We start from the raw sequence: 17,987 nt of genomic DNA, 5'->3' as shown, positions 1-17,987 counted from the left end.
TCTTCAGGCAGATCAGAATTCTATTCTGGTTGCGAAGAAATTAAATGAATGAGGTTTGAGAACTCTGTGGAGGCCACCAAATAAGTAAGGGCCTGTTCTCAGTACTCAAAACCCAGGTACATCAGACTCCAGAACTTCGGCTATCAGAGTGGCTTGATCCATTTGTTCCTCAGTAAAAAGAAAAAAAAAAATTTACGTTGTGACCCAGTGCACACACTTAGAAACAGAAAAGGTCCATAAAATAATTTTCTTACTGCATGTGATGATGGTATTCTCATGCTTCCAATTCTGTTCTGCCCTGTTCTCTCCTAGCCTAGCCATTCCACTCTATCAGAGTCAATTTCACTTCTTCTTTTTTTTTTTTAATGGTCATTACAACCAATTAAATCAGTTGTATGGCCCGCTAATAGTTGGTGGCCTGAGCTTTGGTGAAAAAATTCTAGAAATAGGCCTCCCCAACATCACTTTCTTGGATTGGATAATCGTGCTCACAACTCCTCTCCATTTTTGCCTAAGATGCCCCTAAAATGCTCAGGCAACGTTTAGCCCTTGCTCTGCAATGCTCTTTGTAATTACATTTAGGCCAGAGGTGATCTCAGTGTGGAAGCATTATCTGAGCTCTTCTATTTCCTTGAACTAGAAGCATGTGATCTCCGTCGAGGCCAAATAGCAGCAACCTCCCAACCTCTAGGTGAAGTAAGGGGGCAATTTAATTGCAAACAAATACAATTTTTACTGAGTTTCTACAATTTGAAGTAAATTTGCGGCTATGACTCATTCTCTTCCCTTTTGCCTTTTTCACTGGCCACGCTCTTTAAAGAAATTAGAGTCCTGCTATAACCCCCAAACTTCTCTGTAGCATCTAAAAATTTCAGCATCCCCAATAAACACTTCTTTGGCATTCTTGGACTAGGAATTCACAACCCCTAAATTTTTCTAGAGATATGCTTACTCTAACTATATTTATTGACTTTTCTGGTTGCTGTAAGTCAAAAACCACTGTCTCCAAAGACTACTACAGTTGTCTTTCTTATGGTTTGGAGGAAATGCAAATGAACCATAATAAGCAAGATTTCATAAAATAGGTAGTCCAGGGGTAACAATACTGCCCTCTAGATTTGCATAGCTTCTTGTAAAAAATACTTCATAGGTATCATTTCACGCATCATCCCAGCATCCCTCGGTGTGAGACTGATCTGGGTATCACCAATATATTTTTAAAAAGTTAATACCTAAAGATTGAATAATTGAATCTTCCAGTTCTTGCATGATAGAACTAAAAGTGGAAATAACATCTCAATCTTTTTTGGTCTGGGCTCCTTAATCCCTTTAACTGTGGGTGTCACCAGCCTTCAGGTCCCATTGGCAGGTAGAAGACTCAGTTAAGATAGGAAGAAAAAAAATTAAAAGTAGATGTATATATAGAGATGTAAAAATCAAAACAACAAAAAAAGTAGATGTATGAAGAGGAGAGAAGAGTCTTTGTAAAGGGACACTCCAATAAATGTTACTAGCTATGCTCTATGGCACAGTTGTTCTCATCTTGAGCTATAACACATCATCAACTGGAAAGAATGGTGGCAGTTAGGGACTGTCCTGAGAGAACAGGTTAGATTTGAATTAGTAATCTTAAAAATCCCTGCTAATTATAATCTCTAAGATAAATCTTACTTTCCATACCACAATGCAAGTAAAGTAGCTACCTACTGTTACTTCTTCAACTCTCTTAACTACTTACCTTGTTAATGTTTAAGATAAAACAAATTGTATTTTAACCAGTAGGTGAATTTGTGCTTTGGGAGAATGGTAGGAAATGAAAAATAATTTAGTGAAACTGGGGAAAAGGAAAAAATAATCTGATCAAAGAATTAATTGATGGATAGATTCACTCATTCACCCATACAATTAAGTACTTATGGACCTTCTACTGTGTACCAGGCACAGTACAGGGAATTGGGGACACAGTAGTGAGTTCACAGTTTAGTGAAGAAAGATAGACTTATTTCAAATGGGATCACAAACTATGACTGGTACTAAGAAATAAGTACAATTTTTTTTTTTTAAAGATTTTATTTTTATTTATTGGACAGAGAGAGATCACAAGTAGGCAGAGAAGAGGCAGGCAGAGAGAGAGAGGAGGAAGCAGGCTCCCCGCTGATCAGAGAGCCCGATGCGGGGCTCGATCCCAGCACCCCGGGATCATGACCTGAGCCGAAGGCAGAGGCTTAACCCACTGAGCCACCCAGGCGCCCCATAAGTACAATTTTTATGGCAGCCTTGACACATTTAAATTCGCCTTGGTGGCAATCAGAAATGAATACTTCAATAATCAGATGTGTCTGGAAAGGCTACACAGTGGGAGCAGTCATTGAGAGATCTATCTCTAGGCTCAGAATAGATTTTTACAGATTCAGGGCAAAGAGATGTATACAAGATGTGCAAGGCAGGATCCCATTGGAATGAAACATATATAATTCTCATATGGAATTCATAAGGTCCACAAGGACCTGTTACCAAAACTCTTCTTCCTCAAAGAAAGAGGGACTTTCATGTGGCTAATGAAAGATTTGAGTTTTATTTTACTTTACATCCTGGCCAAAAGCTAGACTAAACTGAATTGCCACACGTTCCTCAGAAGTGGAGAAAGAGGGGCTCCTGGGTGGCTCAGTGGGTTAAAGCCTTTACCTTTGGCTCAGGCATGGTCCCAGGATCCTGGGATCTGGCCCCGCGTTGGGGGGGGGGGGTCTCTGCTCAGCAGGGAGCCTGCTTCCTCCTCTCTCTCTCTCTGCCTGCCTCTCCGCTTACTTGAGATCTCTGTCTGTCAAATAAATAAATAAAATCTTAAAAAAAAAAAGTGGAGAAAGAGATGAATAGGTTGGGAGGACATTTGTTTGCTTGAGAATTCAGCCATAGTTTTGCTTTCACAAAATGTGCATTCTTAAGGTGGACTGTAGAACATGTATTTTTAGGAAGATAAATATTAAATTATTTAGAACACTGACAAGATTTTTGAACCAGTCCTCATTCCTAAGAAGAAAAAAACCATCTGCATCCTATGTGCAGCATTGAGTAGCCTGGTATCTCTATAGGCACCAAATAAATTGATAAGAAGGAAAACATCTGTTGTATTATCTTTTGAAACTGAGCTCATATGTTTTTCTTCAATGGTATTTACCTTCGGCATTGGCAAATATGTTTAATCACATTTGATGCAACTGGGTCCCTACTGCCTTTGAAACAGGACACTTATGAGCAAATAGGTGTTTTCTGTTTGAATTAGACTATAGTGGCCATTGGGATCTTTGCTATAATCCACATGCAGATTTAGTTACTATGACTTTGACAATTCAGAGAAACAAAACCCAAAAGTCACCTGACTGGTCAAGGAAAGAGAAATATTAGTTATTGCTAACAGAAGACCAATTGTAAACTCATAGCCCATATCAAAGCTGGTATACCTTTGTGACCTTCATTGCCCAAGGCACTGGTTATCATGGAGGCGCTTGTTACTCCTAAACGTTGACTTCAGTGATACTAAGGCTTTTTGCCTATTTGTGCAAGGCAGCTGAGACACTGTAATTACAGAAGAACTAGGACTGGCCCCAGGTTTTTGGTGGTGGGATGTTGGGTTGACTCTAAGTCAGGCATTACTAAGCTCCGTCTGAGGCTTGACAAATGGCACTGCAAAGGGTATGCCTAGTGAAGCTATTGTGTTTTTAACTAGTCTCTAGAATTTTAGAGACTTGATTCAATTATTCAAGTACTTAGTTTCGGTCATATCTGTGAGTGTCAGTGCTTCACGCAAAGCTATAGAAGACATAATTGCCTTCTGAGTAATGTTTGAATTCTAGGGCTTCTGGATGCTTATAGTTCATTTTTTATTTGAACATTTTCATCTTAAAGTGGTACCCTAAGCCATAATTTTGAGTTTACTGGAATTCAGAGTACATGAAGTTCATTTACTTAATTAAATGATGAACTCACCCAGCATGTACCACAGTGGGGACTGACAAACACCCTCTACTGACCACGCTAATCAGGCTCATTGAACTCTCTTTCTGACTAAGCCTCAGACGCTGGGCTTCTGCATTCTTCCTTGTAGAATTTAGTTCTAGCAAGAATCCTGTTAAGTCAGTTTAGGAAGAATTCCCATCCTCCCTACCTGGTCACTTTGGATATCTGATTAAGTTTCCTATCTTCTACTATCCCTCTGGTTTTGCCTGATCACCCTGGCCTGACTGTTAGGTCAGTTTAGCCAAAGTCTCCCCTCACCCCTGATGTTCCCTCTTAGTAATTTTCCATCCACAGACACCCCTCTCCCCCCACTTTGCTCTTTGGCTATAAAGTCCCAAATTCTCTTCTTGTATTTGGGAATTGAGTCCAGTTCTACCCCCACTGCTTTTCCTTTGACAGCTCTGTGGATTCTTGGTGATATGTTTTGATTTCTGTTTGAACACCTTCATTTTAAGGTATCACCTTGGCTGTAATTTTGAGTTTACTGAAATTCAAAGTATATCAAACTCATTCATTTAGTTAAATAATTAACTCATGTATGTATCTACTGAGTATCAAGTAAGTGGCTTGGAAATTCGAACAACAACCTAATCCTACAATTAAGGATATATTATGTACCTTCTGTTATTAGGACTCTTGGGTCTACAAAGACATTATGGACACAGAATGTTATTATAGGCACCTTTACCGTCTTTCCAAAGGAATTCCCTTCTAAGATTTAGATGAATTACTTTCTTATTTTCAATTAAACACTCTTGCTATTGAACTATCTTGCATTTTCAAAAGATGAAATATTAGTATCTTTTATACCTTATCAATATAATTTGTTTAAGGCTTCAATATTTAGAATTCATGTTTAATCATGTGGTGGTTTTCTAGCTTCTTAGATGTATTACCTCCTATTTATATCATGGCCAAACAGGAAAAACTTTTATTGCATAAAAAGTACATGTGTAAATTATATCTCTTATGTCTCACTATAACAATTAAATAAAATTTGATTTTGTGAACAGCTTTTGAGGGATTTTATTATTTATTTGGTTCTCTTCTTTCTCCTCTTCCCTCTCCCTTCCCACCTGGGGAAAGGAGCAGGATTCAGAAAACTAGCATTTTCCTAAAACTAACAAATGTCAAACGTGGCTTTCTTAATCACTTTGAAAATATAACTTCGTTTTAATTTTGTAACGAGAAATTACTTTTACAGTAAATGCTGTACTTCCTTGAAAGCAGTTCATTATCTACTTTACACTACAGAAATCTTTCATTAATTCAACAAAACAACTGCAATTAGGACTCGTTTTACCACTAAACTCATTTCAAATGCTAATGAAAAACTTATAGCATTTTTGTGTTAATTTGCCATCCTTACCAATCTTTTTTTCTATTGTAAGGTACTTGAATTTGCTGGGATTCAATGCATGCACACACCTCTCTCTCTCTCTCTCTCTCTCTCTCACACACACACACACACACACACACACACACACACGTCCCCTCTCCTCCACCACACAATAACATCTCAAAAGATTAAGTCTTTTCTAAATTCCTTAATTGACTATGCAAAGAGTTGTTTTTTCTCACCCAACATGCTGAAAACTGAAGAGCATTTAGATGTTTCTGGAGCAATTTCTGACCCGCTGACACTTTAGAGGAACTTATAAAATGTTGCTTCAAAGGAATAAAATGTCTTTTTTTCCTTTCTACTGCATAGCAGGATAGGGAAAAGCAGATATGAAAAATCGGATAGAAAAAGAATTAGAAGTTTTGTAATGTGCCATGTTTTTAAAGCTACCTCTTTAGTAGGAATAGTTTGTCACTTAGTGCTTAATAGTAGATACACAGATTAAGAATGAACAATTTCTTTTTCTCTTTTTTAAAGATTTTATTTTTAAGTAATCTCTACACTCAACAAGGAGCTCCAACTTGCAATCACAAGATCAATGGTCACATGCTCTACTGACTGAACCAGCCAGGGGTCCCAGGAATGATCGATTTCTTTAGCCTTGAGGAGCTCCACCCTGTGCAAAAATTATCTGTGGGAGATATTGACAAATTTAAGACACGAGTAGGAGAAGGAACCAAAGGAGAAGAATAATAATGATGATGATAATAATAATAAAGTAAAAGGGGAAGGAAGAGGGAGTTGATGGAATGCCGCCAAAAATAGTATTAACTTCTCTTGCTTGGTTTTTAAAGATTTTACTTATTTATTTCTCAGAAAGAGAGAGAGCACACACAAGCAGGAGGAGCAGCAGGCAGAGGGAGAAGCATGCTCCTCACTGAGCAAGGAGCCCAATGCGGGACTTGATCCAAGGACCTTGGCATCATGCCCTGGGTTGAAGGCAGATGCTTAACTGACTGAGCCACCTTGGTGTCCGTTAACTCCTATTGTTTAATCAAGTTAATCATCATATCTATTTCTAGCCAAGTTATTTATAAAACATCATAGCTTAAGAAATTTCCTATAAAAAAAAATCTTGCTTAAAGGCTCCTTTCTTTCCTGAAAGCATGAATAAATTTTTGCTTTAAGAGAAGAAAATGGCCGGGGCGCCTGGGTTGCTCAGTGGGTTACAGCCTCTGCCTTCGGCTCAGGTCATGATCCCAGGGTCCTGGGATGGAGAGCCCCTTATCGGGCCCTCTGCTCAGCGGGGAGCCTGCTTCCTCCTCTCTCTCTCTGCCTGCCTCTCTGCCTACTTGAGATCTCTGTCTGTCAAATAAATAAAATCTTTTTAAAAAAGAGAGAGAAAGAAGAAAACGGCACATGGATTTTTCTGCTTCGGGGATATTACGCTGGTCTCTTAAGTTTGCTCAGAACTCGGCTTCGATCCAGAATGACTTGTAACTGGAGGTAGAAGTCAGCCTTTGAGCTGAAATTAGAGACCAAGTAGTACTTCAGAAATGATACACAGCCTACCAAATGTAATTAGTATACAAGGGCTACCAAGGCAATAAATTTGGGGCCAGCTGCTCACTTCAAGTTTTGCCTTTTATTTTTCATATTAAAGAATGATTCCTGAAGTATTTACGGAGGTAATTTAGATACATTAAAGTTACCTTCAGCATCCTGAGGCTTGGGGCTATTTGATAAGTACTGTAACAATACTTTTCTCATGTGCAGTTGTTCTGGGGGCGGTAGGGGAATGGGGACCTCAGAGGTGCTTTGGAAAGACACCTTAAACCTTGGGACTCTCCACTCTGTCCTTCCTTTCAGTCTTCACTGAGCTTTTACCAAAGTTATAATCTTGGTTTTATCACTATCTGTCCACATTTCTGAATGTTCCCCTTTATATTTATGATAATAATTTATATTAAAAATCTATAACAATTTTAATAGTAAGAGAATTTTATCTCAATTCAGTTCTTAATTCCACTGAGGTAATATATACATAGATTCCTTATAGGAAGTAAGACTATCAGAAGAATGGTTTCTGAAGACAGTCCTGTGACTGACTTTTACATCTGTTAATTATGATTTTCTAGAAAGAAAGCATTTGTTGTAGAAAAAAGAGCTTAGCATTGAACCAAGAAATCTAGCTGTTTTGTTTGGCTTTTTCTGTCTGTGACTGTCTTCTCCTTACCTCAAAAATCCCAACTACCAACTCCTTCAAAACGTAACATGAGGGGCATCTGGGTGGCTCAGTCCGTTAAGTGTCCGACTCATGATTTTGGCTCAGGCCATCATCTTATGGTCATGAGATAGAGCCCAAGTCCCATGTCGGGCTCCACTCATCTGGAGTCTGTTTGGGATTCTCTCCCTCTCCCTCTGTGCTTCCCACCACATTCGCGTGCCCACGCGTGCTCTTTCTCTCTCTTAAAAAAATAAATAAATAAAGGTAAAACGAGAACCCAGTGAATAAACAGTAAGAAAGTGGATGGTTATTTTCCTCTTCCCACTAAGGAGAAGTTGAGCTTCAAATCTGTTCTGACAAATAAAATTCTAGCCTCAAATTTTGACCCTGGGATTATGATCTGAACTGAAGGCAGCCACTTAACTGGATGAGCCACTCAAGTTCTCCTGGAAGATGAGATTCTTGTGTAAAGTCTCTAGTAGATCTTCTAAAGAGATGCTTTTCTAGATACTAACCTGGGTCTGTCCCCAATTCTGTGACCCAAGGCTTTGTCCAAAAATGTATAAAGAAGAGATACGTTGTTTCATAAAAAAAAAAAATTTACCTATTTTTTATATCTATACATAAATATCTACAAATATAGTGTATCTTTTACTTAATCTTTTACTCAGTTCACTTTGACATATGATGGAGCACTATTCCAAATAACAAACTTGTTCCTCAGTAGGAGATTTTGGTTAACTCAATAGTTTCAAGCACATTTTTGATACACTACTTCTGGGAGAAGTGACTTTTGCCTCCTCCCCTACTTGCTCCCCTTAAAAAAATAAGATGAAATCTCATAATTTTATGAGAGGTTTTTTTCAACTTTTGGCATGCCACTGTAAGGTGGTCTTTCAAGAAATAACAAACAAAAATGAGAGGTTCAACTGCAATTCTATTTAACAAGGCTTTGCTAAGGCAATGCTTGGCATAGCATTCTACACAAGTGGGAAGGCAAAAGGAAAAACAGGTACATTCGTCTCCCTGTAGGCACAGTAATGATGTGGAAAGATGAGACAAATGTTAGCTATTACAGGATTTGTATCATGCAGAAGAGAATATAATTTTATTGATTCAAACACAGGAGTTCTCCAGTTTCGAGAACGGAATTAAACTCCTGCCCTTCAAGTTGAGAACTTGGTAAAGTTGACAGTCTTGATACAGAAATGTAATGTTAACCATGTATTCTTTTTTTTTTTTTAAAGATTTTATTTATTTAGTTGACAGAGATCACAAGCAGGCAGAGAGGCAGGCAGAGAGAGAGGAGGAAGCAGGCTCCCTGCTGAGCAGAGAGCCCGATGCGGGGCTCGATCCCAGGACCCTGAGATCATAACCTGAGCCGAAGGCAGAGGCTTAACCCACTGAGCCACCCAGGCGCCCCTTAACCATGTATTCTATATTTATTTTTTTCCAGTTATAGATGAAGCAACTTGCAAAACATTCTTGAAATATGAAGCAAGAAGAATAACATTTAAATGTCATGTGATCATTATACCTCTTTATCCATCAAAGTGGCTTCATTCCACTACCTCTCTTCTGTGCTCAGATCTTGCATGAAATATTGGACAAGCTGAAGTGTTTGGGAGGAAATTTTCATAGTCATTCGTCTTTGCAATGGGTGTGCTCAGGTTCCAGCATATCTTCTTTAGGAGTTCTGTGGGATCCAGTGGACTCACGCAAGCCGCGCTCACCCTTCTTCTGATTATATGTTGCTCGACTCAGGAGTACAGAGCACCCCCTTTTATTCCAAACGAATCTTTCCTCTGGGCCTGGAATGTCCCAACTGAAGGGTGTGCTATAAATTTTAATGTGCATCTAGATCTGAACCTTTTCTCTCTAGCAGGAAGCCCTCAAAAAACTGCCAGGGGACAAAATATTACAATATTTTATAATAACAGACTTGGCTACTATCCTTACATAGATGACAAGACTGGCAAAGGTATGAATGGAGAAATCCCTCAGACTGGAAACATGATAAAGCACTTGGCAAAAGTCAGGGAAGATATTGACCATTACATAGAAGTAGACACGACGGGCCTGGGTATCATTGACTGGGAAAACTGGAGGCCTCTCTGGATGAGAAACTGGAAACCTAAAGATATTTACAAGAACCTTTCTATTGAGTTGGTTCACCAACAACATGCAGAACTTAATGACACAGAGGCCACCAAGAGAGCCAAAGCAGATTTTGAAAGCGCAGGAAGGTGTTTCATGGAAACGACCTTAAAACTGGCAAAAGAACTTCGGCCAAATTATTTATGGGGTTATTATCTTTTTCCTGATTGTTACAATGGTTTCAAAGAAACCGATTACAATGGAAGTTGCCCTGATATTGAAAAGAAGAGAAACGATAGACTCGACTGGTTATGGAAGGAAAGCACAGCCCTTTTCCCATCCATTTATTTGAGTGGCAAATTCCAATCTTCTCCAAAAGCAGCTCTCTATGTCCGCAATCGTGTTTTGGAAGCCATTCGGGTTTCTACAGTACACAGTGTTAAACATCCACTTCCACTTTTTGTATATACCCGTCCAGTTTTTGCTGACATAGCTTTGAAATATTTTTCTGAGGTAAGTCAAGGTGTGAGACCTATGAACTAGCAGCCACAAAAGGTGTTTAGTGGAATTCAACATCATTTTTGAAGGGAGTGAGATTTGGCTTTTAACATCCTTTACAAATATGCACACAGATAGTACTCCATTTTTATGTGAATGCAAAATAAGAGTATATTTCATTTGTTTATTTATTTATTTATTTATTTATTTAAGATTTCATTTACTCACTTGAGAGAGAGAGAGTGCACACACAGCAGAGGGAGAGGCAGACAGAGGGAGAAGCAGGTCCCCCACTGTGCAAGGAGCCTGATGAGGGACTCAATCCCAGGACCCCAGGATCATGACCTGAGCTGAAGAGAGCAGCTTAACTGACTGGGCCACCCAGGCATCTCAAGATTATATTTCTTTTAAATGTAATCATATAATATCTTAGCAACCATGAAAAAACTAGGTAGCACAAACAATGTATTAACTCAGTTCCCTTTTTTCCCTTTCATAGGGTTTGTCAATAGAAGTAATTAAAATAATAAAAGAAAAATCTGTATATTTGTTAGAGTAAGGATGTGGTGGCAACAGAAATAGTGGGGAAATATTTGAATTATTATTGTCAGAATTCTTAGCTTTGGTGTTACTGTCTTATGCATAGCATTTCTATTTTATTTCTGTTAACTCTTTCTGTCACATTCACCAGGAGGACCTTGTGAACACAATCGGTGAAACAGTTTCTCTAGGTGCTTCTGGAATGGTAATATGGGGAAGCCTCAACCTAAGCCGAAATGTGGTAAGTTGAATTGACAGGAAATAGATTAAAACATTTCTACTTTTAATGTTTTTGAGGATGGTTGTACTGAATAATAAAAGTAAGTACTATGCTTGGCACATAGTAGTATGTGCTCAGTTAATACTGGTTGCATCAAGCTGTCCTTCATTTGTGTGGTTATATTATAAGGCAGAAAAAATTGTACCTCTTTTCCAGCAAGGAAACAGAAATTCAGTGAAACTGACCAAAATTCTCTAGGCTATGTGGCTAGCAAGTAGCAAAAAGAGGACTACAAACTCAGTTTTCTGACATGGTGTTTGGCTTTTTGTATTGTACTGTGATAGGTCTCTTCTCAAAAAACCCATGAAGTAGTCAATGAAATAATGGTCAATTCATTCATTCATTTATTCAATTACTGTTTATTAAGCACTTCTTTTGCTTATTCATTTAGTCATTCAATGGCAGTTTATTACACGGGTCAGCAAATGATGGCCAGGGGCCAAGAATGAATTTTCTCCTTTTAAATGGATGGGGAAAAACTCCCAAAGAATAGCATTTATAGTAGGTGAAAATTAGTAATTATTTAAATTTTAGTGTCTACTGGGAAAGCTTTATTTAGTGGAATACAGGCATGTTTCTTAGTTTAGATGTCTATGGCTGCTTTTGCAGTACAAAGAAATAACTGAATAGTTATGGCAGTCACCCCTAAATATTTACTGTCTGCCTCTATACAGAAAACGTTTGCTGACTCTTGGTTTATTGAACATCTCCTGTGATTAAGTGCCAGATAATCCTAGGTGCTAAAAATGAATTTTTGAAGGGATCTGAATGAATTTTGAACTGAATGAAGAGAAGTCCCTTCACCATGAAGCTGCATCCTTACAAGTGGAAATGCAACTTATGCAGATAGGATATGTCAGGTAGTGATAGGTGCAATAAAGAGCAATGAAGCAGTGTAGGCAGGATAAAGAGAGATAAAATGGCGGTACTTAAGATGGGGCAGTCACAGAAGGCCTCTCTGATGAGATGCTGTTGGAGCAGAGACCTGATGAAAACCAGGCACCAAGGCTCTAAGAGACCAACTGGGGATGGTGAGTGCAAGAGCCTTCAGGCTGGAATGTGCTTGTCAAAGAAAGACAGAGGAGGTCAGTGTGACCGGAGTGCAGTGAGCAAGGAAGACTTGTGGTAAGCGAGAAGACAGAGGATCATATGGAGGGTTTCGTAGGACACCATGGGGCTTCGTCTCTGATATGGAAGGCCACGAAGAGACTTGAGCAGAAGAGTTGCAGTCTCTGACAAACATTTCTTACTTAGCTGAGCTGAGGGTCCACGGTGGACAGGCAAGAGCGGGAACAGGGAGAGGAAGCTGTTGATGGCTTGGACCACAGGTGCTGGCGTGTGGTTTGAATATAATCCAACAGTAGAACTGAGAGGTTGGACTGAGGGACTGGATGAGTAGGATGGATAAGAGAAGTGGTTAAGATGACTCCAAAGCTTCTGGTTTGAAAGAATTGGCCTCTGAGATGGGAGAGACTTAAGGAGGAATGGTTTGGTGGGGGCTGGGCAGGGAGGAAGAAAAAGGAGCCGGGAGTGGGGAAGAGGAGCATAAGCAATTGGGAATTACTTTTTTCAAAATATTACTAAATTGTTCAAACCTTCTCTAAGAGAGAGGAAAAGGAATACTTCCTTATTTTCCACAGGTTATATTTACTGTTGTCTATTTTAAGTAAAATTTTGAGTAAAACTTGTCTTATTAGGAAAAAAATGTCCATTTTTTTCTGTATGGGTGACTTCTTTTCATTTTTCTCCTAATGCATTTTCTTCAGTTCAAAAGGCCTTTAACTATTACCACCTAATCCTTTTCTCTCTTATTTTCATCCTTATTTATTTTTCTGTGTCAGATCTGTCTTCCCAACCTCTCCAATCCTCTTGATAGAGTAAAGCTATCACGTGGACACTGCTGAACTGGAGCTCAACTTTTCCTTCTCTAACAGATGTGGAAATATGAGAGACTTAGGTGCCACAGAGAATATCTCATAGAGCTCATGGCCAGGGAGACTTCTAAGACCTATGGAGAAGAGACTTTATACAGCAATCTAAGACCAGAAGAGACCTTTTGTCTCTTGTCCTTCAGATAGCCTCGCTATATTGTTAATTCATTTATAAAAGTACTCAACAGTAGTTCCCATTATGAGATTTTTTCAAGGTCATCTGAGCCCTTCTACTTTTTGGTAGAACTCTATTGTCTCTGGCTTGATCACCAATAAGGAGAAATAATATAAAATGTAAGTATGGAGAAAGGTATATGTCCCTGGTGCAAAATCTTCCATGTCAGAAAATCATTAAAAAATTATAATTCTCCTAAATATATTCCTGATTTTCATTCACTGTGTCTCAAATCTGTAAACACCTTTCTCAAGGGTCTTATAAATTATCTGATGGAATCATTTATAAATATTCCCCATACTACATTCCTTCTTTTCTTTTCTTTTCTTTTCTTTTAAGAACTGAGAACTCCACCCTTACTCTGATGAGGAGTGAATCAGGCTTTCTCCAATTAGTAGTACGGCATGACATATTATTATAAGTCACACCTAGTTTTTTTCTTTTATTATTGCACTTTAATCTTAGATTTACATTCTTCTACCATGATTCTCAGAGCATATTCAGCATTTTTCATACACAGACAGTTCTTCAATTTCCTACCTAATGACACTGCCTTGAAATTGCCCCCTGTGATCTCTGTTTTATGTATTTCTGCTACTTTTCCCACATGATGATTTTGAATGCTAGTTCTATCATTACTTCCCCTTTTTTCTATGTCATTTGTAGCCAACAGAATCATGGATTACTCATCTTATTTTCTCTGATTCATTGACAACTTGAGAAACTGGTAACTGCAGGTTTAATGACTGAAATTGACTTAAAACAATTGTTATCAAATGTAAGCAAGCTATTTCCTTCCATTCCGTGTTATTAGATCCAGTGGTATGACAGCCAGCTCCTACTGGTCCCAGCTCACGAGACCTGATTATTAAATATTTAGAAATTTTGTGAACTGGTTGTTAACACAACCATTATTAAAAATTAAATTACAAAAACTTAGAATGAAATAAGTACTGTTAAAACCAAAGCAATAAATACTTGGGGGCACCTGGGTGGCTCAATCAGTTAAGCAGCTGCCTTTGGCTCAGGTGCTGGGATTGAGCCCCGCGTCGGGCTCCATGCTCAGTGAAGGGCCTGTTTCTCCCTTTCTTGCTCCCCCTGATTGTGCTCTGTCAAATAAATAAATAAAACCTTAAAAAAAAGAAGTAATAAATACTTAAAATGTATCAGTTACATACTTCACTTTACTATTATCCATACTCTTGAGGAACTTGACATCTATGATATCTACATTAAGTGGAAATAGTAAGTAAGGATGTGCTTCTCCACACCATATTACCACAACAGGGGCTTGATTTCCAATCACTCAGTGATAGCAGGTTGATAGCTTAAAAATGGCCACGGCAGATGCATTTACACCACGGGTATTGACAAATGTTATAAACCAGGACTTATCTTTTAGAAAGCCAGTTTCAGATCCTTCCAAAGACTACATCTTGTGTAGGCTAATGATTCTCAAACCATTCTTATCCTTCACTCCTCTTTTTGCCCAGCTCTTGTCTCTGTGGTCACCCAGACTGTCATCTGAACTTGGTATCAATTCTCATGTATCTTGGCCCCTGGGGATACAGTATTGTATCCCCAGGGGGATTGGATACAGTATTGAAGAACACTGATGAAGTCTCGGCACTCATGCAGCTTATATTAATGTTGGAGGGATAGAAACAATACACAAATAAGAAAAATATTTGATGTGATAAGTAATATACAGAGAATTAAAACAGATGTGAGAAAGTAGATAGAAAAGGTGTCTGAGGTTTAATTAAAGCTGCAATCTGAATGGCTAGATAAAGTGACAGTGTTAAAAATTAGAGGAAAGAGGGACGCCTGGGTGGCTCAGTGGGTCAAAGCCTCTGCCTTCGGCTCAGGTCGTGATCCCAGGGTCCTGGCATCGAGCGCCGCATCGGGCTCTCTGCTCAGCCGGAGGCCTGCTTCCCTTCCTTTCTCTCTGCCTGCCTCTCTGTCTACTTGTGATCTCTGTCAAATAAATAAATAAAATCTTTAAAAAAATTTAGAGGAAAGAGCATTCCAAGCAGAGGGAAGAAGTAAGTGCAGTCTGAAATAAATCTGCCATTCTTATGAAACAACTAGCATGCCTAAGGCAGAGTGGGTAAGGAGGGGGTATTCAAGAGGAAGAAAGAATTACCTCACATCAGGTTGTATATAAGTCAGGTGAAGTTGAATTTTATTCTAGACAGCATGCAAAACTAGGATTAAGAAGAGGTTTTCTACTGCTGCTATAATAATGACAACACACTTAGTTTAAACAAGAAAGAATTATTATCTCATACTTTGTAGTTCAGAAGTCCAGCATGGGTCTTAATGGACTCGAATCAAGATGTTGATAGGGTTGCGTTCCTGTCCAAGGGAGGACCCTCACTTGCTCATTTGGGTGGTTGGTAGAATTCATTTCCTCCTGGCAGTAGCAATGAGATGTCTATTTTCTGGCTGGCTATGATGGCTAAGGGTCATTTCCAGCTTCTAGAGTTCGCGCCATTCTCTAGCTCTTGGCCCTCTCCTCTATCTTCAAAGCCAGCAATGCTGGGTTGAGTCTCCTTTACCTTTAATTTGTTCTCTTTCTTCCATCTCATTTTTTTTTAAATCCCAGCTGGAAAAGTTTCTACATTTTTAAAGGACTCATGTGATTAAATTGAGCCCATCCAGATAACCTGGGATAATCTCTCCATCTCAAGGACTACATTCTTCTCCGTAATCATATGTATAACGTTCCTTTTGCCATGCAAGGTAACACGATCACAGGTTCCAGGGCATTAGAGTACAGACATTCTTCCTATCATAGCTGGCATCATCTCAAGGCATATAACGAGATAGAGTCAAGTGGAAGCTTTCAAGATTCCTTGACTTGCCTTCTGATCTACTACCACCACTTCCTTTGGTCTGCTGGAGAACTAGCATGGCCAGCTTTCTCAGTGGAACTATGGATTATGAAAGAAAGCGAGTTTTTAAAAAAGACAGCATCCCAGTTTTAGAATGCATTAGTCTCAAGATGAATCATTTTACTTACTCATCACTCGTGCTCTGCCAAATAAGTGTATTTGTAAAAGAGCTGTCATAATTCACCCATAACTTGAACTGTACATAACATTTAACATAAAGTATACTCAGTTGAACCTGTTTAGTTGTTTTGAGCTAGCAGTTGAGAAATCTTCCTCATGCTGTTTAAACTTGTCTCACAAAGATGATTCTTACTATCTTTATTTATAATTTCATGAGGGCTAACCAATGATATGCTGGATCTTAATGCTAAGCACTTTTATATACATTGTATCCCGACATCTTCACAACAACCCTATGAGGTAAGTGCTATAACGATCCTTATTTTATAAACGATGAAGCTGAAGCATAACCGGGTTAACTGATTTGCCCAAGGTCACCCAGATAGGAAACTAAGACTTAGAAAACTTGCAAGATTTCCAAGGTCACAGAGCTAGTCATTCATGGAACTGTGACCAATCTTGGAAGATGGGCCCCAGAGACCATTCTCTAACTGCCCTACCATCCTGCCCTATTTTAGGAATTATTGAAGAAGTCCAAGGCTAGGCTGAAGTTAAGGTTTAACTGGTCAATTATTCAGTTAAATCAAATGGCATGTGAAACTTACTTACAAATGTTACAAGACAGTTGGAATAATCTTGCTTGATAAGGTAAAAATGGTAAACTACGTCCTATCTCTTGCTGGGTCTTGTTTTATCTTGCTTCCTTAGAAACTGCCTATCATAGTGAATTAATTCACAGATGAGCTAACTTGTCCCTTAATATTCTAACCTTCTTATAATTTTACAGCAATCTTGCACAGAGCTAGACAATTACATGAAGAATAAACTGAATCCTTACATAATCAATGTCACCCTAGCAGCCAAAATGTGTAATCAAGCGCTCTGCCAGGACCAAGGAGTGTGTATAAGGAAACACTGGAATTCAAGTGACTATCTTCACCTGAACCCAGAGAATTTTGTCATTCAACTTGAGAGAAATGGAAAATACACAGTACAAGGGGAACCCACACTTGAAGACCTACAACAATTTTCCCAAAAGTTTTATTGCGCTTGTTATGCCAATGTCCATTGTATGGAGAGAGTTGATATGTCTGAAGTCCATACTGTTAAAGTATGTGTGCCTGGAGATGTTTGTATAGACACCTTTCTAAACTCAGGACCCGGGGGTCATCCTTCCAGCCGGAAGGAGAAATCTGCCACTTCCAGCAATATCTTATCTGCCATGCCACCTGCCACAGGGTCTCCATGATCCTGCTAAAGATCTTAGTAGGTGCCTCAAAGCCTGATAGCAGAAGATGACTGCAAAAACCCTCAAGTAGGCTCTCAAAGTGTACATATTCAAAATAAGAAACAATAAAACAACCCATTCAAGCACAAGTTCAGTGTTTATTAGATTTTCTGCCTACATACATTGTTTTAATATCTTTTACACCTCTATATACAACAGTTTAGCTATCTTAGATTTTTCTAGGCAAATGACAGTACCTATATACTTAAAGATTTATATTTGAAAAGTTAATCAAAACTTATGGGCAAGATAGTATTTTTATTTTTTGAGCAAAGATTGCTTTTTCACAATCAAATTGAACCTGAGATCATTATTAATTGATGAACAAAGGATGTTGGCTAGCACTTTCAATTTTCAAAATTGTGGTCAGGGCAGTGTTACTGTAGTAGTATCCACTGATACTACATTTTGCTTTTGAAAATCAGAGTAGAATGTTAATTATTAATATTTCATAGAATTTGTTTTGTGAGAGGATATCCAACTTTGTATTTTCTAATTGCCATGAGCCTACAGCAAATATCTCACATACCATGATGTGTATATACAAGAACTAACAGATATCTGCTATATTCTTGGTT

General features: G+C 38.6%; 1 protein-coding gene across 1 annotated transcript; it reads left to right on the top strand.

Annotated features, from left to right (window-relative positions):
• The first annotated feature begins 9,205 nt into the window (after nt 1-9,205).
• Nucleotides 9,206-17,370, top strand: SPAM1 (sperm adhesion molecule 1). The gene is made up of 3 exons (XM_032865428.1): nt 9,206-10,193; nt 10,870-10,959; nt 16,909-17,370. The coding sequence occupies exons 1-3, from the start codon at nt 9,240-9,242 to the stop codon at nt 17,368-17,370; spliced, it is 1,506 nt and encodes a 501-aa protein (XP_032721319.1). The 5' UTR covers nt 9,206-9,239.
• The last annotated feature ends 617 nt before the right edge of the window (nt 17,371-17,987 follow it).

The sequence above is a fragment of the Lontra canadensis genome, unplaced genomic scaffold (genome assembly GCF_010015895.1).
Source record: "Lontra canadensis isolate GAN:19392208 unplaced genomic scaffold, GSC_riverotter_1.0 scaffold2, whole genome shotgun sequence".
Classification (NCBI taxonomy): domain Eukaryota; kingdom Metazoa; phylum Chordata; class Mammalia; order Carnivora; family Mustelidae; genus Lontra; species Lontra canadensis.
This window is presented reverse-complemented; position numbering and strand designations above follow the sequence as displayed.